The sequence below is a fragment of the Carcharodon carcharias genome, chromosome 1 (genome assembly GCF_017639515.1).
Source record: "Carcharodon carcharias isolate sCarCar2 chromosome 1, sCarCar2.pri, whole genome shotgun sequence".
Classification (NCBI taxonomy): Eukaryota; Metazoa; Chordata; class Chondrichthyes; order Lamniformes; family Lamnidae; genus Carcharodon; species Carcharodon carcharias.
Window position 1 is genome coordinate 136,269,099 of NC_054467.1, and position 25,104 is coordinate 136,294,202.

Below are 25,104 nucleotides of genomic sequence, written 5' to 3' on the forward strand. Positions count from 1 at the left end.
AATCTAGGTTATGTTCTATGTTAAATAGCAGAAGCAACCTGCTAAATACAGACCAGCAATCCCACACCCAAAGTATCAGATCTAAGCTCTGTCATCTTAACACATCCCATTGTGAATGGTAAAGATCAATTACAGAATTGAAGGAAGGAGCAAGCTCCATTAACATTCCCACCAAAGTCTCAATGCTATCATAGTTGAATCTTCAGTCAATTCAATTTACTCGATGTGATATCAAGAAACAGCTGAGTGCTCTAGATACAGCAAAAGGCTGCAGGCCCCAATAATTTCCCAGCTATAGTTCCAAAGACTTGTGCTCCAGTCAGTCTGCGCATCCAGCCAAGCAGTTGCCATACAATTCCAAAACTGGTTATCTATTCGACAATATGGAAAAACGCACAGGTATATCCTATGCCCAGAAAACATGGCAAATCCAATCTAGCCAATTACCTCCACATCAGTCTACTCTCAGTCATCAGGAGTGTGGTGAAAGATCTCAATGACAATGCTATCAAGCAGCAGCAATTCAGCAACAACCTGCTCACTGACACTAGTTTGGATTCCACTAGAACCACACGGCTCTTTACTGCCTTAGTTCAGACGCGGTCAAAACAGCTGAATTCCAGATCAAGGTGAGGTGACAGTGACTGCCCTTGACAAAGTAGCACCTGACCAAGTGTGACATCAATCATTCCTAGTTAAATCGAAGTCAATGTGAATCAAAGGGCAAACCATTCTACTATTAGAGTTATCACTAGCACAAAAGAAGAATTGTGATTGCTGGAGATCAATCTTCTCAGCGGAAAGACATCGCTGAGGGTGTTACTCAGAGCAGAGCCCTAGACCCCAAACATCTTCAACTGCTTCAATAATGAACGACCTTCCTCGACCATAAGGGCAGAAGTGTGAATGTTTGCTAATGACTATGGAGTGTTTAGTTCCATTCGCAACTCCTCACATGGTTGCCCTCATGCAGCAAGACCTTGATAACTTTCAAACTTAGGCCGATGAGTCATGTGAATATTATTTGCTGGTTAAGTGCTGGGAATGATCATCTCCAACAAGAGAGAGTCTAAACACCTTCCTTTGAAATTCAACAGCGTTAACATTGCTGAATCCCTCACCACCAACATCCTGAGGTCACCATTACTCAGCAACATAAATACCATGGCTACAATATCAGGTCAGAGGTTGGGTATTCTGTGGTGAGTAACAAATCACCGACTTGCCAAAGCCTGCCCACTGCCTACACCGTAGGAGTCAGAATTCTCCACTTGCCCAAATGAATGCAGCTCCAACACAATACAGCAGCCTGATAGATTGGCATCCGATTAACTTCAAAAGCACACTGTGGCAACAACGTGTACCAACTACAATCTGCAGGACAGTAAGTCACCTCCCATACCCACAACCTCTACAGCCTAGAAGAACAAGGGCCACAGACACAACCTGCAAGTTCCCCTCCAAGTCAAACCTACCCTGATTTGGAAATACATCACCATACCTTCATCGTCAATGGGGCATAAACTTGGAACTTGTTACTTAGCAGCACCGTGGGAGTACCTTACCCACACAGACTTCAGCAATTCAAGGCAGTGGCTCACCACCAGCTTCTAAAGTGTAATTAGTGATGGGCAATAAATAATGGCCTTGCCAGTGACACCCACATCCCATGAATGAATAAAAGAAAATATATATCTACTGTAGCTGCAAGAGCAACTCGGAGTCTGGGAATTCTGAGGTAAGTAACTCACCTCCCAACTCCCCAAAGAGTTCCCACCATCACAAGACACAAGTAGGAGTGTAAAAATAGGGAAGTCTTGCCAAAACTATAAAGGCACTAGTTAAACCACACCTAGAATACTGTGAACTGTTTGGGTCTCCTTATCTAAGGAAAGATATACTAGCATTGGAGGCAGTCCAGAGAAGGTTCACTACATTAATCTCAGGTATGGAGGGATTTTCTTATGAGGAGAGGTTGAGTAGGTTGGGCCTGTACTCATTGGAGTTTCAAAGAATGAGAGGCAACCTTATTGAAACATATAAGATTCTTAGGGGGCTTGGCAGGGTAGATGCTGAGAGGTTGTTTCCCCTCGGGGAGATTCTAGGGTCAGGGGGCATAATCTCACAGTAAGGGGTCACTCATTTAAGACAGAGATGAGAAAGAATTTTTTCTGTCAAAGAGTAGTGAATCTATAGAATTCTTTATCGCAGAGGGCTGTAGAGGCTGGGTCGTTAAGTATATTCAAGGCCGAGATAGAAACATTTTTAATCAGTAAGGGAATCGAGGGTTATGGGGAAAAGGCAAAGTGGAGTTGAGGATTTTCAGATCAGCCACGATCTCATTGAATGGCAGAGCAGACTCAATGGGCCAAATGGCATACTTCTGCTCCTACGTCTTATGGTCTTAAGAGTGTGATGGATTATCACTTGCCTGAATGAGTTGAGCACCAACATCAGCCAAGAGGTTCTAGGACAAAGCAAACAGATAGATTGGCACTCCATCCATGACCTTTAACACCCACTCTCTCCACCATCAGTGTAACGGACAGGAGTGTATACCAACTCCAAGATGCACTGCCGCAACTTGCCAAGACTACTTTGACAGCACCTCCCAAACCCATGACCACCTTCTCAAGGGCAATTAGATAGGGGCAATAATTGCTGGCCTTGCCAGCGACATCCACACCCATGAATGAACAAATGAACGAACAAACTTTTTTTTTAAAAAGCCATGCTGACTCATTTCTCCATGTGGTTCTTCATTCACTCCTTCAGGGCACCATTGATACTTTCCTTACACTGGGTGTCAGGGTATGGTTTTCTTTGCTCTGTCTTTTATGGGTCATTTAGCAATTATGCAATTAAAGTTGCAACTGGTTGATCAATTAAAAAGGGAAAGGTTGACTGGGTGAATGATAGGCTGGTCCCAACTTTTAGCTGCTTAGACTGATTCAGAAGTAAATATATGTTTCATTCTAAACCTGCTAACCACAGGATTTAAGGAGTCTGCAGTGGTAGGGTTGCTTAGGATTGAAATGTGCTTTTGCCCAATTGCAGATTTGTTTCCCCACACACGTATTCAGAGGGGACAGAACAGAATACAAGTTACAGATTTGATCCCAATAAAAATATATCATCCCTTCAAATTTCACAATGACTAAGTCCACAAGAAGGTCCACAAACGTGTGACACTGAGGTCCCATCAACAAAGATGAAAATGTGTAACAAATCCCATAGATCAATATGGAGCCAGTAATTGTAAGAGCAAACAAAAACTTGCACCTCATTCATCTTTCTACATATATATTTATTTATATATATATTATATATAGATGGTACAGAATCTGAACTATACAAGAATATGCTCAAATTGCACAACAGATTTGTCTGTGTGCAGAAAGACAACTAACAATCAATAGCATCATCTTTAAAATAATGAACTTAATATGTATTTTTATTGGTTTCCATTTCTAGTATTTGTATCACATCAAATGCCATCAGCAGCTTTTCCAGTGTTGTCAAAGAATGAAGCCCTTGCTAAATCTTTTAGTTATGGGCAAAAGGTTCTGTGTTGAAATTTGGTAGGATAGTGGAATAACACAACCAGTCCCCGAAGTCAAAAAAAAAAATCAAAACATTATGTAAGATGGTGACCAAACATTCAGTTGCCAAGTTAAAAATATGGATAGCATGGGCAAAAAGAACAGGAAGGGATGAAAAAAAAATGTCTTACAGACTTACGGACAAGGAAGAAGCATCAGGTTTCTCTCCAGATATCGCAAGAGGCCAAAGCCAACAAATTTTATTGACACAATTTAGGATTGTTCAGAATAAATTTTCAAGCTGGGTTCTTGAGTCCTTGAGAATCCATAGGTTGAGATATCTATCTACCTGGGCCTACGGCTTGTTACTTCAGGAGAAATATCTCAAAATGTTCCAAATTCTACTCCAAACCTTGGAATTATGAAATCTTAAAGTTGGTTCAGTGTATATAAAGTCTCAATATTTTTGATTATTTTTCAAAACATTGCTCAAAAGCTCAAGAAGAAAATAAGCATTCTAATCAACACTACGCAGTAAGGGTAAAATGTATTTGGCAAATTTTCTCCACAAGAGTGCCTAATTTGTATTTAATAATGAATACCCAGGTGCTCAAAGGGGAAGGAAATTCTAGGGAGCAAATGCTCCCCATTTTATAATAAATAATATATTCATTATATCTAAATAGAAACAATGGAACCACGTCTCATTCTTTGTTAGCTTGCTCCAGCAATAAGATAAAAACAAAACACTACAGATGCTGGAAATCTGAAATAAAAACAAAAGATGTTGAAAAAACTCAGCAAGTCTGGCAGCATCTGTAGAGAAAGAAACAGAGTTAACATTTTGAGTCTGTATGACTTCTTCAGAGCTAAGGAGAAGTAGAAATGTAATGGATTTTATACTGTTTAAGAGGTGGAACAAAATAGATGGTCAGGGATAGGTAGAAGCTCAGGAGAGTCATAGTCAGAGTCATACAGCACAGAAACAGGCCCTTCAGCCCATCATGTCTATGCCGGCCATCAAGTACCTATCTATTCTAATCCCATTTTCCAGCACTTGGCCCATAGCCCTGTATGCTATGGTATTTCAAGTACTTATCTAAATACTTCTTAAATGTTGAGGGTTCCTGCCTCTACCACCCCCTCAGGCAGTGTGTTCCAGATTCCAACCGCCCTCCGGGTGAAAAAAAATTTCCTCAAATCCCCTCTAAACCTCCTGACCCGCACCTTAAATCAATGCCCCCTGGTTATTGACACCTCCGCTAAGGGGAAAAGTTTCTTCCTACCTACCCTATCTATGCCCCTCATAATTGTGCATGCCTTTATCAGGTCCCTCCTCAGCCTTCTCTGCTCTGAGGAAAACAGCCCTAGACTATCCAGTCTCTCTTCACAGCTGAAACACTCCAGCCCAGGCAACATCCTGGTGAATCTCCTCTGCACCCTCTCCAATGCAATCACCTCCTTCCTATAGTGTGGCAACCAGAATTGCAAACACTATTCCAGCTGTGGCTAACTAGTGTTTTATACAGCTCCAACATAACCTCCCTGCTCTTAAATTCTATGCCTCAGCTAATAAAGGCAAGTATCCTGTATGCCTTCTTAGCCACCTTATCTACCTGTGCTGCTGCCTTCAGGGATCTATGGACATGTGCACCAAGATCCCTTTGATCCTCTGTACTTCCAAGGCTCTTATCAGTCGTTGTGTATTCCCTTGCCACGTTAGTCCTCCCAAAATGCACCACCTCACACTTCTCAGGATTAAATTTCATTTGCCACTCCTCTGCCCATTTTACCTGCCCATCTATATTGTCCTCTAATCAAAGGTTTTCCCCCTCACTATTTACCACCACCAATTTTCGTGTCATCTGCGAACTTACGGATTATACCTCCTATAATCATGTCTAAATCATTAATGTACGTTACAAACAGCAAGGGTCCCAGCACCAACCCCTGCGGTACACCAATCGTCACAGACTTCCAATCGCAAAAACAACCTTCAACCATCACCCTCTGCCTCCTGCTACTAAGCCAATTTTGGATCCAATTTGACAAACTGCCCTGGATCCCATGGGTTCTTATCTTATTGACCATTCTCCCATGTGGGATCTGGTCAAAAGCATGACTGAAGTCCATGTAGATTATATCAACTGTACTACCCTCATCTACACAATTAGTCACCTCCTCCAATAATTCAATCAAATTTGTTAGGCATGATCTCCCCCTGAGGGTGAGGGAGCAACCAGCCATGCTGACGATCCCTGCCTCTCCAAGTGGAGATTAATCCTGTCCCTCAGAATTTCTTCCAATAGTTTCCCTACCACTGATATTAGAAATTAACAGAGATGTCATGGGCACAAGACAAAGGGGATGTTAGTGGTAATGACTAAAGTATGTGCTGATAGTGGCATGAAGGTAAAATAGCAGAATGTGTTAATAACAGAACAAGAGTTGGTACTCTGTGAAAGCACAACATAGCAACCAGTGACAGATGGTCCTTTGTGGGGGTTGGGGAAGGATAAAAAGACAAAAAGTATTAAAAATAATTAAATAAATAAATACATTTTAAAAATTTAAATGAATTAAAAAGGAGGCAAAGATGGAGGAGAAAGTTCATGATCTGAAGTTGAACTCAATGTTAAGTCCAGAAGGCTGTAAGGTGCCTAATCAGAAGATGAGGTGCTGTTCCTCTAGTTTGCATTGGGCTTCACTGGAAAATTGCAGCAGGCCAAGCACAGGCATGTGGGCATGAGAGCAAGATGCTGTGTTGAAATGACAAGCGACAGGAAGGTCTGGATCACGCTTGCAGACTGAGTGAAACTGTTCTGCAAAGTGGTCATCCAATCTGCTTTAGTCTCCCCAATATAGAGGGGGCCACATTGAGAGTAGCGAATACAGTAGACCAAATTGAAGGAGGTGCAAGTGAAGCTCTGCTTCGCCTGGAACAAGTGGTTGGGGCCTTGGGCAGTGAGGAGATAAAGGGGCAGGCGCTGCACCTTCTACGATTGCATGAGAAGGTGCCGTCGGAAGGGGAGTTGGGGGTGATGGAGGAATGGAACAGGGTGTCATAGAGAGAACAGTCCCTACAGAATGTTGACGGTGGGGGATGGTGAGGAGAAGATGCATTTTTCATGGCATCATGCTGGAGTTGGTGAAAATGCGGAGGATGATCCTTTGAATGCAGAGGCCGGTGAGGTGAAAAGTGAGGACAAGGGTGACCCCATCAAGGTTCCAGGAGGGAGGGAAAGGGGTGAGGGCAGAGGTTCGGGAGACGGGTCAGTCAAGGTTAAGGGCCCTGTCAACCGCAGTGGAGAGGAACCTTCAATTAAGGGAAAAGGAAGACATGTCAGAAGCGCCATTTAAGAAGATAGCATCATCGGAACAGGCACTTAACAGCCTTCCAGACTTAACATGAAGTTCAACAACTTCAGACCATGAACTCTCTCCTCCATCTTCACCCCTTTTTATCATTTTTCTTTCTTTATTTAATTTTTATTTATTTTATTTATTCATGTTTTCCAATTTACTTTTATCAATTTAAAAAAATATCTTTTTGTATCCCCAACCAATCCCTCCTCCACCATAGGGCCATCTGTCACTTGTTTCTATGTTTTGGTTTCACAGAGCGCTGACTCTTGTTCTGTTATCAACACATTCTGCTATCTTACCTTTATGCCACCATCAGCACCTTTTTTTAATGTTTAACACTACCATTAACACTCCCTTTGTATTGTGTCCAGATCATCTTTGTCAATCTCTCCTGAACTTCCACTTGTCCCTGACCTTTATTTTGCTCCACCCCACTCTTAAATAGTATAACATCCATCACATTTCTACTTCTGTTTAGCTTTGGAGTCAGACAGACTCGAAGCTTTAGCTCTGTTTTTCTCTCTCCACAGATGCTACTAGACCTGCTGAGATTTTCCAGCATCTTCTGTTTTTATTTGCTCCACTACTTCATGCAGAGAGGATAGACAGAGCTGGTTAGCAGCACTGTCAGTCTTGAGTTCAGACTGAAATTTGAGGATGCTGTCGTATTTACATTGAGATGTTTCCATTGACAGAAAATGATTATCGTACTGGTTTTCCTCTAAAATGTCAGCCTAATGCATATTCTCTTACTAGGGTACAAGCTTTAGTTGAAGAAAAATCTTCTTACATGAGGGCAAAGTGTCATATAAAACCAGCGGTAATGATACAGGGATCTCAAGGCAAATCCTGAAATAAGTAGGACTCAACACAGCGTTACATGTGTCAGTAACACAATGCTACAGAGGGAATCAAACAGAATATCTATTGAGATCAAGAGAAAGGTTCATCTAAATGGAGATAAAAGCAAATGCGGATGCTGGAAATCCAAAACAAAAATAAAAATACCAGGAAAAACTCAGCAGGTCTGGCAGCATCTGCGGAGAGGAACACAGTTAACGTTTTGAGTCTGTATGACTCTTCAACAGAACTAAGTAAAAATAGAAGAGGTGAAATATAAGCTAGTTTAAGGGGGGATGGGACAGGTAGAGCTGGATAGAGGGCCAGTGATAGTCGGAGATAGCCAAAAGATGTCATAGACAAAGGACAAAGAGGTGTTGAAGGTGGTGATATTATCTAAGGAATGTGCTAATTAAGGGTAGAAAGCAGGACAAGCAAGGTACAGATAGCCCTAGTGGGGGTGGGGTGGGGTGAATGTTAGCACATTCCTTAGATAATATCACCACCTTCAACACCTCTTTGTCCTTTTGTCTATGACATTTTTTGGCTATCTCCACCTATCACTGGCCCTCTATCCAGCTCTACTTGTCCCACCGCACCCCCCCACCCTTAAACCAGCTTATATTTCACCTCTCTTCTATTTTTACTAAGTTCTGTTGAAGGGTCATATGGACTCGAAACGTTAACTGTGTTCCTCTCTGCAGATGCTGCCAGACCTGCTGAGTTTTTCCAGGTATTTTTATTTTTTCATATAAATGGGGAGTTTGCTCGCTGTTTCTTGGACATGGATGCCACATATGGTTGTGAGTAAAGGCACACTATTATTGAGACAAAGTAATAAACGCCCATTGTCTGGTCCCTCCAACATACTTACATTCGAGAAATCATTGCTAACTGTCCAGGTTTCCGAGTTGAGAAGAAATTACATTTGGTTTCTCAAAATATTTTCAAACTGAGTATTTGAATTTACCACTCTCAGCATTTGAGTAATGATCTTTAAACAACTTCAAAATTTGCAGCACAATGTCATAATTTCTTTCAGTAGTATATGATAATTATCTCGCAAACATTTGTAAAATCTGAACAAACACTATTAATAAATCCTCAAAGTCAATCTTACCTTTCTGGACTATGGTCTAACATAGCATGTAATGCTTCAGCGTTAGCTGCAAAGAGGGAAAAAAAATACATTTTAGTCCTAAATTTAATTACGGATATTTGAAAATGTAAAATGCGTTACAGTTTAGCCCTAATTATTTTTGATGGTTTTCCTATTTAATCTACATTTTCTCTCAATCCAATTAATGCCATCAATTATTTTAAAGTTAACTTTCAATAAATACCTAATAAATAAAAATTAAAACCTATATTAAAGAATAAGATAAAAAGAGGAAAGGCAGCAATATACAGAGAAACGTATAGTAAGCGGTGATTTACTTCAAATAAGTTTGAGTTTGGAACTCAGATCTACAATACCAGACTTGCAAGGACAACAAGGAAACAAATTCTTGAAGTGTCTCCGCTCAAAGTGTAGTTTGCATGAACATAATGGCCCATAATGAATTTGAGGTTATAACAGTGAAATTATCTGTGCTTGCTGCAATTACTGCGTAAAACTGACAAGAACTTCTGGTCTTGGCACATATGCAACTGAACATGCAAACCCAAGAAGTGCTGTCAGTGATACAGGGTGTACTGTTGCAATCTTCGCAGATGTAATCATAGAAATGGTACAGAACAGGAGGCCATTTAGCCCATCAAGCACATGTTAACTCTCCATAGAGCAATCCAGTCAGATCCATTCCCCCATTCTATCCCTGTCGCCTTGCAGCTTGATTTCCGTCAAGTACTCATCCAATTTCCATTTGAAGTCATTGATCATTTACACTCATAGGCAACAGGATCCAGGTCATTATCACTCACTATGTGAAACAGTTCTTCCACACATCTTCCCTGTACCTCTTGCTCAAAGCCTTAAATCTGCATTTTCTATTCTTTGGATGGTCAGGTAATTTTTTTTACTCTTTTCATGGGACATGGACATCGCTGGCTAAGCCAGCATTTTTATTGCTGTCCTTTCAGAATAGGGAAATCAACTCTTCAGAACCTGCTAATTTTTGTGGCTTTTTAAGGTTACTGGTGAACACCATCTTCGGCACTGACAGCAAAATCTAGGCCATTATATTTTGTAATACAGAAATACAAAAAAATGAAAAATGCACAACAAACATCTTGTAAATATTTTCTGATGCTCATCAGCATAGAAAATAATTACTCCTAACTTTTGGAAGTTGGAATCATGATGTGCCAGGTCAGAAAAAAAATGCATTGTTAGGGTGTGGACAGTGGGCAAGGTGGAACTACATTACAATATCCCAAGTTCAAATGTAAAATTTGGAGAATTTAACTGAAACTTATCTAGGGAAGATAGAGTTAACTAGTAAGAATCACATCTTAATTTTCAAATATTGCAGGATTCTGGTCCTCTTTTGTTTGGTTCTTCAGGGTCAACTGTTAATTAAGCAAAGACAAGATGCTATCTCTACTAGCGCCACATGCTTGCACTCAGTATAGACCAGCACCTTTCCTATGCAATCATTTGCAAGATAGCTACAGATCAAGAAGGCCATTCAGCCTATCAAGCCACAAAATCATTACTGCTCCAAGAAGCTACTTCCAGAATTCTAGGCATAAGCCCTGCCAGGGAACATTCCAGCATCCAAGTGTCACAAATACAGACAAGTTTGATTTATTGCAAGTAAATCGCACTTGGGGTCTGTTCTGCCTATCTGGTGCCTAGGTGCATGGATCAGAGGAAAATAAGCTCTAATTGTTCTCCACTACATCATGTAATCTTCAACTTTTCTTTGAACTTTCTCAGAATGTTGGAATTACTGACAAAGCCAGCATTTATTGCCCAACCATAGTTGCTCAAGAAGATGGTGATGATCCTCCTTCTTGGACAGCTACAATTCATATTGTTATGGTTCCCAGCTGAGATTACCCCTGGACGAGCCTGATCCCAGGGCGCAACCCAGCTTGACAAATCCAAACTTTTATTTGTTTGTCTAGATACATGGAGAGTAGGAAGTTCTGAGGAACAAAGGGGCCTTGGCGTGTGTGTCCATAGATCTCTGAAGGCGGGGGGGCATGTTAGTGGGGTGGTGAAAAAGGAATATGGGACTCTTGCCTTTATCAATCGAGGCATAGATTACAAAAGTAAGGAGGTCATGTTGGAGTTGTATAGAACCTTGGTGAGGCCACAGCTGGAGTATGTGCAGTTCTGGTCACCACATTATAGGAAGGATGTGATTGCACTGGAGGGGGTGTAGAGGAGATTCACCAGGATGTTGCCTGGGATGAAACATTTAAGTTATGAAGAGAGGTTGGATAGATTTGGGTTGTTTTTTTTGGAGCTGAGAAGACTGAGGGACGGCCTGATCGAGGTGTACAAGATTATGAGGGGCATGGTCAGGGTGGATAGGGAGCAGCTGTTCCCCTTAGTTGAAGGGTCAGTCACAAGGGGGCATAAGTTCAAGGTGAGGGGCAGGAGGGTTAGGGGGGATGTGAGGAAAAACTTTTCTACCCAGAGGGTGGTGACGGTCTGGAATGCGCTGCCTGGGAGGGAGGTGGAGGCGGGTTGCTTCACATCCATTAAAGAGTACCTGGATGAGCATTTGGCACGTCATAACATTCAAGGCTATGGGCCAAGTGCTGGTAAATGGGATTAGGTAGGTAGGTCAGGTGGTTCTTACGTGTCAGTGCAGACTTGATAGGCCGAAGGGCCTCTTCTGCACTGAGAGATTCTGTGATTCTGTGAAGTCAGCTGATCAACTTTTAACAAAAGAATAAAACATTTATTAAACAATATTACAATACTCCTGCACCCACAACTATACCTTTACAGGTACATACAGATTTGTAAGGATTAACACAAGTTACAAAAGCTATCTTATAATTTAATGTTCACAGCAAATACACAATCCATATAAGTATATGGCACCCTGTGGTCAGACACACCACACTCTGAAACCAAGTGACAGATGCCACCTCAAACAGATGCTATAGATTTCTCATCAACTACCCCCAGAAGCTGGTTACACCATGAGCCAACCAATCTCACTGAACTCTGTCTTTCACACAAGGGTTTCCAGTCTTCACTCTCCAAGACCTCGCCTTGGAATCTTGTCCCAAACTGACGCTTTCTTTCAGACGCCTTCTGTAAGGGTTCACCTCCAGGGTTTTGAACTCTCCTTCCGATGCTCCTCTTCCCTGGGTCACCATATGCATTCAAGCTGTCTTCCTTGCACTGTCTCTCCCTACACAGCTATCAACAGTACCACTGCTTCATATACCCATAGCAAAGAGTTACAGGCCCTCAGTTGCCTCTTTGGACTTTAAGCTGTTCTTGCTTTAAATCTGATTTCTGCAGCTTTTGTCTCTTTAAATCTGAAGCTTGGAGCATTTCTCTCTGTCCCTCACTCTTAACTTCAATAATAGGTCCTTTTCCAGATGCCTGTCCTTCCTTTGACTAGAAGGTCTGCTTGGGACTTTCCCCTGTTGCACTCCCTGAATCTTGGACCTTTTCCTTAGCTTGGGACTGGCTGTCCACATTGCTCCAGTCTCTCCTGGAAGCTACTTTCAACCAATTTTAGCTTGGGACTGGCTATCGATCCCTTCCAGGCTGCTTCTCTGATAGCTATCTTCAAAACCAGATTCACTCCAACAGCTTCCAAAACAAGCTGCTGTTTCTAGCTTTTCTGCATGTGTCTGTGGGAGGGACATGGCTCTCTGGACTCCTATTGCTAGGCAACGGACCAATTCTTCCACCCTTGTTTGTTTACCTTAGCTGCAACACTGGTCAAAAAAACCTCATTAGAAATGCAGGTACCTTATTAAAGTGAAACTAAGACTCAGTATGACCTTTCCTTAACAGATACAGAAGTACAAATCAAACTTTAAAGCTTGAGCTAAAACTCATTCCTAACACTCACACATACAACTTAGTTAAACTGTTTATATTTCCTAACAATATGGTGAAGGTGCTCCAATAATGTTGTTAGGTAGTTCCAAGATTCTGACCCAGTGACAATCAAGGGACAGAAATATATGCCCAAGTTGGGATGGTATGCAGCTTGAAGGTGATGGTGTTTTCATGCACCAGGGCCCCTCATCCCTCTTGGTGGCAGAGGTCACGGGTTTTGCAGCTGCTAGTGAAGAAACCTTAGGAAGTTATTACAATGTCTTCTGTGGATGGTACAAACTACAGTTATGGTCTGCTGGCAGTGCAGCAGTCGACAATCAAGAGGTTTGGTTTGCCCTGGATGATGTCAGGCCTGTTGAGGTTAATTCCGGATTTGTGCCTTGTAGGTGGAGGAGACACTTTAGGAAGCAGGTGGTGAGCCACTGACTTGCTCCAGCAATCATGGCATGTGTGTGGCTGGTCCATTTGAGTTTCGCGTCAATGGTGATCCCCAGAATGTTTAAGGTGGGGAAATTGGCAATGATATTATTGAATATCTAAGATAGGTGTGTCAGCTTTCTTATTAAATATGATCATTGCCAGGCATTCCTATGGTCCATTATGTTGTTTTCCACTTATTTTTAGACTCACAGAGGTCCACAGCACAAAAAATAGCCCTTCGGCCCATTGAGTTTGCACCAGTCAAATAAGTACCTAACTATTCTAATCCCATTTTCCAGCACGAGGCCCATAGCCTTGTATGCCATGGCACATCCAAATACTTCTTAAATGTTATGAGGGTTTCTGCCTCTGCCAACCTTTCAGGTAGTGAGTTCCAGATTCCCACCACCCTCTAGGTGAAAAGATTCTTCCTCACATCCCCTCTAAACCTCCTGCCCCGTACCTTAAAACTATGCCCCTGGTTATTGATCCCTTCACCAAGGGGAAAAGTTCCTTCCTGTCTACCGTATCTATAACCCCTCATAATTTTATTTTATACACCTCAATCTCTTCTGCTCCAGGGAAAATAACCCCAGTCTATCCAATCTCCCCTCTTAACTAAAATTATCCAGCTCACGCAACATCCTGGTAAATCTCCTCTGCACTCACTCTAGTGCAATCACATCCTTCCTATAATGCGGATTTCAGAACTGCACGCAATACTCTAGCTGTGGCCTAACCAATGTTTTATACAGTTCCAGCATAACCTCCTTGCTAAGGGACCCAACACTGATACCTGGAACCCCACTGGACAAAGGCATACAGTCACAAAAACACCCCTCGACCATCACTCTCTGCTTCCTGCCACTCAGTCAATTCTGGATCCAATTTGCCAAATTGCCTTGGATCCCATGGGCTCTTACCTTCGTTATCATGCGGGACCTTATCAAAAGCCTTGCTGAAGTCCATCTAAACTACGTCAAATGCATTGCCCTCATTTACATACCTGGTCACTTCTTCGAAAAATTTAATCAAATTGGTCAGACATGACCTCCCCTTAACAAAACCATGCTGACTGTCCTTGATTAATCCCTGCCTCTCCAAGTGTACATTAATTCTGTCCCTCAGAATTGCATCCAATAGTTTCCCCACCACTGAGGTTAGCCTGGCTGGCTTGTAGTTCCCTCGTTTGTCCCTTCCTCCCTTCTTGAATAACGGTACCACAAAGGCTGTCCTCCAGTCCTCTGGCACCTCTCCTGTGGCCAGAGAGGTATTGAAAATTATTGCCAGTGCCCCTGCTATCTCCTCCCTTGCCTCACTCAACAGCCTGGGATACATTTCATCTGGGCCTGCAGATTTATCTACTTTTACGCCTACCAGAACATTTAGAACCTCCTCCCTTTCTATGCTAATTGCTTTAATTATATCTCAGTCCTTCTGCCAGATTTCCATACCCATATCATCCCTCTCACTTGTGAACACCAACGCAAAGTATTCATTTAGAAGCCTATCATGGCTTCCGGCTCCACACACAAATTACCACCATGGTCCTTAATGGGCCTTACTCTTTCCCTAGTTATCCTCTTACTCTTAATGCACTTGTAAAATAACTTTGGATTTTCCTTTATTTTACCTGCTGATGTTTTTTCATGCCCCTTTTTTGCTCTCCTGATTTCCTTTTGAAGTTCCCCCCTGCACATTCTGTAATCATCTAGGGCTTATGCTGTTTTGAACCCTTGGAATCTGCCATAAGCCTCCCCTTTTCTCTTTACCTAATCCTGTATATCCCTCGACATCCAGGTTTCCCTGGATTTGTTGGTCCCACCCTTTATCTTTACTGGAATATGTTGGCCAGTACTCTCCCTATTTTCTTCTTGGATGAGTCCCACTGCTCTGACGCAGATTTACCTAAAAGCAGCTGCTCCCAGGTACAGGTCCCAGCGCCCCCAGAAATGGTCCCAATGTTACCTCCTGCACCATCTTTCCAGCCACACATTCATCTGGACTAACCTCCTATTTCTATACTCACTAGCACATGGCACCAGAAGTAATCCAGAGATTACTACCTTTGAGGTCCTGACTTTTAATCTGCTTCCTAGCTCCCTAAATTCTGCTTGCAGGACCTCATCCCTCTTTCTACCTATGTCGTCTGTTTGTCCTTCCACTTTAGAATGCCCTGCAACCGTTCAGTGACATCCCTGACCCTGGCACCAGGGAGGCAACATACCATCCTGGAGTCACGTCTACGGCCACAGAAACACCTGTCTGTTTCCCTTACTATCGAGTCTCCTACCACTATTGCTCTTCCCCACTTTTTCGTCCCCCCCCCCACTGTGCAGCTGAGCTACTCAGTGCCATGAGCGCGGCTGCACTCCCCAGAGGGACTGTCACTCTCATCGTTTTCCAACACAGAAAAACAGTTCTCGAGCGAGATGCACCCTGGGCATTACCTGACTACCTGCCTGACACCTTCCTTCTGACTGATCGTCACCCATTCCCTGTCTGCACTTCCGTAAGCTGTGGGATGACCACATCTAAAAACGTGCTATCTGCGAAACACTCAGCCTCGTGGATGCACCTCAGTGCCTCCAGCTGCCGTTCAAGCTCCGAAACTCGGAACTCAAGGAGCTGCAGATGGTGGCACTTCCTGCAGGCGTGGTCGGTCAGAGTGCAAGGAGCATCTAGCACTTCTCACATGTTGCAGGCGGTACATAACACGGGACTGAGCTGCCCTGCCATGCCTCTAGTTAAAAAAAAACTTACTTTAAGTTAAATACAGTAAAAAAAAGTTAAATTATTTATACACTTTAAATAAAAAACTCAAACTCTTACCTTTCCTTAGCTCTATCTATTTTAGACCTGAGAGAAACTGGAGAAAAACACTTACCAACTACTCACCAATCAGCTCTCGCCATTGTGCTGACGTCATTTTTTGAAGCTTCCCCACACTCGCACTGGTTCTGATCTCTCCACCACTCTCTCGCACTGTCTTGTGATGTCACTCTTGTTATTTTCAACAAGAACTGACTACAGGACACTCTTGGAAAAACTCAGCAGGTCTGGCAGCATCGGCGGAGAAGAAAAGAGTTGATGTTTCGAGTCCCCATGACCCCTCAACAGAACATGTTCTGTTGATGGGTCATGGGGACTCGAAACGTCAACTCTTTTCTTCTCTGCCGATGCTGCCAGACCTGCTGAGTTTTTCCAGGTAATTCTGTTTTTGTTTTGGATTTCCAGCATCCACAGTATTTTGTTTTTATTACAGGACACTCTTCCCAGACTGCTTCACCACGATGCTGACTGCAGGACACTCTTCCCAGCTGCTTCACCGCGATGCTGACCGCAGGATACTCTTCCCAAACCGCTTCACCGTGGTGCTGACTGCAGGACGCTCTTCCCAGACTGCTTCACCGTGATGCTGACTGCAGGACGCTCTTCCCAGACTGCTTCACCGTGGTGCTGACTGCAGGATGCTCTTCCCAGACTGCTTCACCGTGATGCTGACTGCAGGACACTCTTCCCAGACTGCTTCACCACGATGCTGACTGCAGGACATTCTTCCCAGACTGCTTCACCACGATGCTGACTGCAAGGCACTCTTCCCGGCTATATGCTTCATTATCTGAGTAATTGCAAATGGTACTGAGCACTGTGCAATCACTAGCAAACAGCCTTCCTTCTGTCATAAAGTGGGAAGAAAGGACACTAGTGAAGCAGTTGAAGATATTTGGGCCAGGAAGGTTGTATTGAGAATCTCCTGCTGCAATGGGTCAATATGATTGGTCTCCAACAACAACAACCACCTTTCCTTTGTGTTAGGTATGACTCCACCCAGTGGAGAGTTTTCCCATTGATTCCAATTAACTGCAATTTTACTAGAGCCTTTGGATTTCACATGTAGTCAAATGCGGAATCAATGTCACAGGCAAGTCTTCAGGTCCTGATGGACTTCATCCTAGGGTCTTAAAATAGGTGGCTAATGAGGTAGTCGATACGCTGGTGTTAATTTTCCAAAATTCGCTAGATTCTGGAAAGGTCCCATCAGACAGAAAAGTAGCAAATATAAAAGTTTGGAACTTTTCCTCAAGCAGCACTTGATGCCAGGTCAATTGTTCATTTTAAATCCGAGATGGTTAGATTTCTGTTAACCAAAGTTAACAGGGGGTATGGGTAAAGGTGGATACTTGGAGTTAGGTCATAGGTCAACTACGATCTTAGTGAAAGTTAGAACAGGCGAGGGGGCAAAATGATCCACTCCTGCAGTCTTATGATGAAGCATTACCTGGATTTTTCATAATATAGTGCACCATTTGTCCAACTGTGTCAGCATTGCACTCACTACTGTCATGGAAATCTAAGGAACAATATACAAAAAATAAAAGTGAGTACAATAAAATACTATGAACGCCATAGTAGGGCACCATAATTATCATAACACTTTGGTGAGCAGTGTAGGAGATTTTGCAGCAAATCTGACAATGGGTTAACTTCATTATATTTATACCCAAAAATGCTTGTATAATCGGTCTAATGTATAATGTTCATCCTATAGATCGCTTCTGTATTTTTGCAATCTCTGTTCTCGAAACATCCCACTTATTCTACAGTTTGTCTGTCAATTTCCCCTTCCATCTCATCTCAACCAGCTCAGATTCTATCTAAAATCTGTCCTAATCCAATCTAATTTTTGTTTTGACTTTTTTCCTTTCTAGCTGGATCTTAAACATCATTATAGCAGTCAGTACCCTCAAGGTGCTCACCACCCAAGCTATTTCATTACTCACAATAAGGCCTCCGTCCTTGTAGGGCTACAGGTTTACCACTTCAACTTTCAGTCCTGCACACATTTTAAGAATTTTAATCCGGTTCCCCAGTTGCTTACTTTATCCAAATTAATAAGTGGAAACTTAAAATCTTCCAGAGCACTAACTGCTGTTCCTACTCATCTTTCTAATCTAACAACACATTTTCTCTCTGTCTCCTTCCCACAAATTGGAGGTCTGTACAAATCTCTAAATATTAAATTCAAGTCCGTTGCTTCTACTCTATAAAATTCCCCACTATCACTTCCAAATACTTTAACACAAAAGGAGGTAATTTGTTGCTCCAATGCTGCTGAAGCCATTCCATAATATGAGAAGGGGAAGTTTCCATAGCAGACTTAATTTTGAATCCCAGAGTCAGTCTTCAGGTTGCTATCTAAACATGATGGTTGGATGAAGGAAATAATCTTCACTTTTCATACAAAATATTCAGTTTTATATGAAGTGTCCATTAATCACCAATACATTTCACACTATTGAAATATTCTGTACAATTCTGTAACGATTTGGACTTGAACGTGGGGAGCACGATTGGGAAATTTGCAGATGACACAAAGATTGGCTGATTAGTGGATAGTGTAGAGGATAGCCGTAATCTCCAAAACGATATAGATGGGTTGGTGGAGTGGGCGGTAAAGTGGCGGATGGATTTTAACATAGAGAAGTGTGAGGTCATACATTTAAAGAAGGTCAAACAGTTACAGCGATTACAAAGTAAATGGGAATATATTAAGAGGGGTAGATGAAGTGAGAGATCTTGGCGTACAAGTACACAGGTCCCTGAAGGCAGCAGTTTAAGTAGATAAGGTTGTAAAGAAGACATGTGGAATGCTCTCCTTCATTAGCAAAGGTATAGAATATAAAAGTAAGGATATAATGTTGGAATTGTATAAAACACTGGTGAGGCCACAACTGGTGTATTGTGTGCAGTTCTGGTCACCACATTACAGGAAGGATGTAATAGCTCTGGAGAGAGTGCAGAGGAGGTTTACAAGAATGTTGCCAGGGTTAGAAAGTGTAGCTATGAGGAGAGAGTGGATAGGTTGGGGTTATTTTCCTGGAACAAAGAAGGCTGAGAGGTGACTTGATTGAGGTGTACAAAATTATGAGGGGAATAGATAGAGTGGACAGGATAAAATTGTTCCTCTTGATGGAGAATTCTAGAACCAGGACATAGATTCAAGATAAGTGGCAGAAGGTGTAGGGGGGACATGAGGAAGAACTTTTTTTACACAGAGGGTAGTGGGTGTCCGGAATTTGCTGCCCAAGTTGGTGGTAGAGGCAGAAACTTTAAACTCTTTTAAAAAGTACCTGGATCCACACCTAAAGTGCTGTAAGCTGCAAGGCTATGGGCCAGGTGCAGGGAGGTGGGATTAGAAAGGGCACCTGGGTGCTCTCGGGCAGGCATGGACAAGATGGGCTGAATGGCCTCCTTCTATGCTGTAACTTTTCTTTGGTTCTATGGTTCTAAGTCCAAATAGTTTCAGATGTCACTCCAGAAATTGATACTCTTACCTATCTGCGCCTCAGCAATCTTCTCTTCACATTCTGACTCCCTGTCCGTTGTGCATCGATAACCTTTTTTTGCCAGAATATGGCAAATCAATATTCCCAGAAGTCCTGTGAGAAAGAAGACAGGTACCACTACAAAGGCGATGTACTCTGGATGTGCATTACTTGTTTTATTTTGGGTCAGCACTTGTTCGACGCTATGGGATTCTGTGAAAACAAACCAAAGTAAGGTCAGGTATCTTACTCAAAAGCTGGATATTTAATTATTTTGGTATTTTTCCTCTTTTTTGTCCTAATTCTTCTCTTCTACAACTGCTTTTCCAAAGTTGGACTGGGTACGCTTCTGCAGGTGTCAAGGGCTCTTCCAAGTGACCATTCCTCAAGCCTTAGTAAAATCAGCCATTGCTGGAAGCAGTTGAGCCACAGGAAGGGGAGAAAGGAGAAATAAGAGTTAGGAGGAAAATACAGCAAAACATCAAGCTGTTTTCATTTAATGACACAGACATTCTTCCAGTTGGGGCCACTGGATACTGACCAAGTCAGGTTGCTATTTAAGAGCAGTGATAGGCAAATCAGCCTCTAGAACCTGCTCCACTAATTAGATCACAGATGATTGGTATCTGAACCCAATTACCCACCTTTGTTCCATATCCCTCAATATCTAAAAATAAAAACTAGCGATCTAAGTCTTGAAAGCACCAAATGTCACCAGATCCAAGGTAAGAGGGAGTGAAGAAAAGTTCAAGATTTCTACTACTCTGAAGTAGATTCAGTGGTTCCACATTCCAATCCTGAATGGCCTACGCTGATTTGAAGATTTATCTCCTTTGTTCTGAATTCCCTCACAAGAGGAGACAGCTTCTTTATATAACACAAAAACAGAATTACCTGGAAAAACTCAGCAGGTCTGGCAGCATCGGCGGAGAAGAAAAGAGTTGACGTTTCGAGTCCTCATGACCCTTCAACAGAACTAGCATCGAATTCTATCATTTTAAACACCTTGATTAGATAATCCCTCACTCTTCTATACTCAATGAAATACAAACAAATTTATGCATAAACTATCGTCATAATTTAACCCTTTAACATTATTGAGCATAAACTGTACCCACTAAAAGGCCAAAATAACCTTCATGAGGTTTGGTGTCCAGATCTGAACCTTTTTACTTCTCCATAGTTCCTAGTTTCTCATCATTTAGGAATACTCAAATTTGTCTTGCTTGGATCTAAAGTTGATAATCTCAGACTTCCCTACATTGAACTCCATTTGATATCAATTTTTCCCCTGGAATCTCTGTCTATGTCCCTTTGCAACATCCTGCTCCCACTACTTACCGTGCTTCCCAATTTAGTACATTCATTAAACTTTGATACATAGCTCTCCTTCACTCGAATCATTGATAAATATATAGTGAAGAGCTGAGACCTCACTCCAGATCCCTCCAAAATGTTACTTGTCACACCCTGCATATGCCACTACCCTTTACATACATACCCTTTATTTCAAACTTTCAGACCTCTACCAACTAATTTCCCAACCCACGCCGCAAATTTGCCTCCAATCCTGTGCACCTTCATCTTTGCTAATAAACTCCTGTGCAGAACTTTATATTGGTGATCTGTTGGATTCATACATAAATGTACAGGCACTCTCTTATCCACCATGTTTGTGACGTCCTTGAAGAAGTTCAAGTAAATCAGTCAGACATAGTTTACTTGTCACAAAACTACAGACTCCAATCAGCTCAAATTTGATGAAGTGTTCAGTCACTCTGTCCTTAATCACTGATTTTAGTGCGCCTAGGTGAACTGATACAATATCACCACCAGACCACCTCTCCAGAATATATTAATTAATGGTGCAGAGCAAGGTTCAAATCTGGTATCTGTTTTAATGGTACCTACTCATTACGCTAACAATGGAGTCATGGCAAAATGGATTTTCACTCCCAGTTCAGGAACGCAGAGATGGGACATTTCCTGGCTCCCTCAACCTAACCCAGGAAAGAGGCCCAGAAGTTGGATCTTTCATTCCAAGGAGCGGGGGGTGCATTAGAAATCTGGCCCGCTGCTCCCAAAATGAGTGTGGATACTGCTGGGTGCAGAGGTGGGCTGGCCAGAAGGCCTGTCTCTGTGCTCCGGAACTTTGCTGAATGTAATGAGATTTAAAAAAAAAAAATATCCCTCCAGTCTTCACACCTCACATCCCTTCAGCCCTCACACACTTCCCATGGCCCCTCATATTCCCAATGCCACTGTATGCCCACCCATGGCCCCTCATACCCCATATGCCAGCCCATGCCCCTTTATAGCACCTATCTCAACATATTTTCAACTCATGCCAACCCATGCCTCCACTCACCACCCTTTGTCCTTCCTTCCCCCATGCTAGTATCTAACATGGGCAAAAATCAGGAGCCATGCTGGCATAAAATAAAGTTGTGTGTCTATTGCTGACATCACTATTTTAAATAAAGAAACACTCCCAATGATTAAAAAATGCATTCAATACAAGGACATTCCTTCAACGAATCTCTTAGAAAAATATTTCTATTCTATAAACACTTGGAGCCACCAATCGAACTGCTCACTTAACAGACACTCCACTGTGATCATGTTAGGTTGAGAAATCAGTCATGCAGCACAAATCCTATAATGGTAGCCCTCAGGCTTAACTCATCAGAGTGAAATATTTTTAAACTCCACACTTTCTTTTAATTTAAAGTCTGGTAAAGTTAAATCTCTTGACAGTTCCAATGACATTTGACAGATCAGCCATGATTTTACCAAATGACGGAGCAGGCTCGAGGGGGCAAATGACATACTTCTGCTCCTATTTCGTATGTTCATATGTATGTTTGTACGACAGTTGACAGATCCAATGAGTTTATGCACTTCTTTTTTACACACAATTGTGTCTACTTTGAACAATCCCAAAGGGCACCTGGGACCATATCCAAAGGGGTACCAGAACTGGAAGAGTGCAGATATCTTGGAGGACTGTAGGATTGGGTAAGATTACAGAGATAGGGAGGGGCAAGGCCACTGAGCAAGTATAAACAAGGATAAGAATTTTAAAGTGCAGTTATTGTAAAGAAGGAACAGAGAAAAGGAGCAGGAACAAGAGAATGCAGCAACTGAAAGCAAATTATCAGAAAGTTCAAGCTATGGAAGGTCAGATTAGCTCAACTGATACATTTTTCTTTTGTCCTAGGCCAACGCTGCCGTGTATTACTCAATATAGCAGGTCTTATCAGTCCCTTCATCTGGACCTTGAAGATTCCATGGCACTACTCAAAGAGAAACAGAAGTTTTCCAATTTTCTTGCCAATTTCCTCCCTTAACATCACCAAGAAAAATAATAAAGTGACCATTCATCTTACTTTTGATTTGGAGGCATTTCTAGTGCGTATAGCTGCTACATTTGTCTAAATTAATTAATGCATTTCAAAACGTTCTATAGCATGACACACAGACATTGCAGCAACATGATGAGACAATACAAATTCAAGTATTTTGGCACTTTTACCCCTGCGTAAAAACTATTAAAGTTCTACATAGAAATGTTCAGCAGATAGGTTGCTTGCCATAGCTACAGCTTATTTCATTCAGTACAATTCAGTGTCCACACAAGATAATGCAATGAAAAAATAACTGGAGATAATAACTTCCTGACCTTGCTAGGGGTAGCTTAAGGAAAGCAGCAGTAGTAGAAAGAAAATGATTTCTAATTAGGAGTTAATTTTCTGGTGAAATTGCAATTTTGGCTAGGATCTCCATTAAAAAGTCATTGCTTGGTTCAAATTCAGAATATCAAAGACTTTAGTGCAATGTGCTTTATGGTACAGAGTAAGTAAATTTAACATCACCTATAAGTGCACCTGTATTTTAATATTTCAGAAGCAATGAACCACTTTGCAGAATTAAGTGGTTCAACTCTAGCTGAAATTATTAGTATCACAGTTTCCACACAATTTTTTTAAAATTCATTCATGGGATGTGGGCATCACTGGCTGTACCAGCATTTATTACCCATCCTTAGTTTCCCCTGAGAAGGTGGTGGTGAGCTGCCTTCTTGAACTGTTACAGTCCATGTGGTGTAGGAACACCCACAGTGTTGTTAGGGAGGGAGTTCCAGGATTTTGACCCAGGGACAGTGAAGGAATGGCGACATAGTTCCAAGTCAGGATGGTGACTGGCTTATCCACAAAACAATTTAGGTATATCTTTGGTCCCTTTTACAATGCCTACAGCATGGCCAAATGGACAGCAAAGCTCTTGCCATTTGCATTAACTCAGAATTGATTAAGGAACGTCAAACTCAGATTTTAAGAGCCTGAGTTTCAAGAACCTGGGAAAAAAAAGGAAGCCATGAAGATTCTTTACTTCAACATAGGGACACTAACAGTGCGCTTATACTGCATCAAGAAACAAAAACATATAGAGTGCCTGAATTCACTTCAGTTTTGAAGAGACAATACCGGGTTCTCTCAAAATGCAATCCTGATTCAATTTGAAATCTGTTGGTATTTTATGAGCATCACTCAAGAGTTTTGTCTTATGTAAAAAGAAATTGCTTATAAAATTGTAATATATTCTTTGAAGTTTAATAGGACAAAGCAAATAGCCAACCAGAAATATTTCAGGTCATGTGAACTGCAAAGCTCAGATTCTTTAGAAAACAGATTCCATCAGAAGATGGGTGGAGTTCCATAAGCATACAGCATCTAAATGTCAACATTTCGTGCAATTAGAGCCCATTTGTCAACCAATCAGCACCCTCTTCTCATGCAGTACAAAGTGTCGTTCCCTTTAGAAGTGGTATTCTTGTGAATCTGTCCCGATAAGTGCAAGATGAAATTCAAACTATAATCAAACTCTGCCCTACGGTGAAGGAATCACTTGCTTTTTACAGAAACATTTGAATAAACTGGCTAAAACACTTGGAAATTGGTAGTGTGGTGACACAGGCTTTAAATCAAATTTGATTTTTGAATTTTAGGATCACTATGGAAACCCCTGTGAGGCAGGTTCCAAATAAACAGCAGCGGTGGACAAATTCATCCTCGAAAAGTCAAAGGGAACAGTGAAAAAGCAAAGATGGGGCTGAACAATTACAGGCGCAGGTGTCCCTGGGAGCAGGAAAACAATACACAGTTTGATTGGAGGAGTGAACATGGAAAGACAGAACCTGTGAAGAGCTGTTCCAACAATCAATCACAGATTTTGTCTCTCCCATACCGAGTGCTCCAGCTTCTCAATAACAGGTTCCATCCCTCACTGCTCCTCCAGAGGCAGAATCCATGATTGGAGGAGCAGCAAGGGCAAGAGGGTGGGAACCTGTGATTGGAGGAGCTGGAGCAATATCCTGGACAAGGCCAATGCTTTCAACTGCAGAACTTTGAGATCCTCTGGGAAGCTTAGGAGAAGAAACAGGATGAGGCTGAAGGAGACTGCCGAAAACCCAGTAACAAGGCCGGGAGCAGACAGTGGGGAGCTGTCTGCACCAATGGAGGGAAAGTTTGTCCTATTATAATTTTACTTCTATGCCTTTGGTGGTAAAAGATATATATATATGTATGTATATATATATATATATATATACATACACACAGAC

At 42.0% G+C, this 25,104-nt stretch overlaps 1 protein-coding gene across 3 annotated transcripts in view; it reads right to left on the reverse strand.

Moving 5' to 3' along the window:
- rell1 (RELT like 1) overlaps nucleotides 1-25,104 on the reverse strand; it is a 78,662-nt gene that overhangs the window by 42,126 nt on the left and 11,432 nt on the right. For all 3 annotated transcript variants that reach the window (XM_041195317.1, XM_041195335.1, XM_041195325.1), the window contains exons 2-4: nucleotides 19,491-19,694; nucleotides 17,435-17,506; nucleotides 8,869-8,914 (exon numbers count right to left, since the gene is read on the reverse strand). In XM_041195317.1, the coding sequence (XP_041051251.1) occupies nucleotides 8,869-8,914; nucleotides 17,435-17,506; nucleotides 19,491-19,694 (322 nt within the window). The remainder of the gene's footprint in view (nucleotides 1-8,868; nucleotides 8,915-17,434; nucleotides 17,507-19,490; nucleotides 19,695-25,104) is intronic.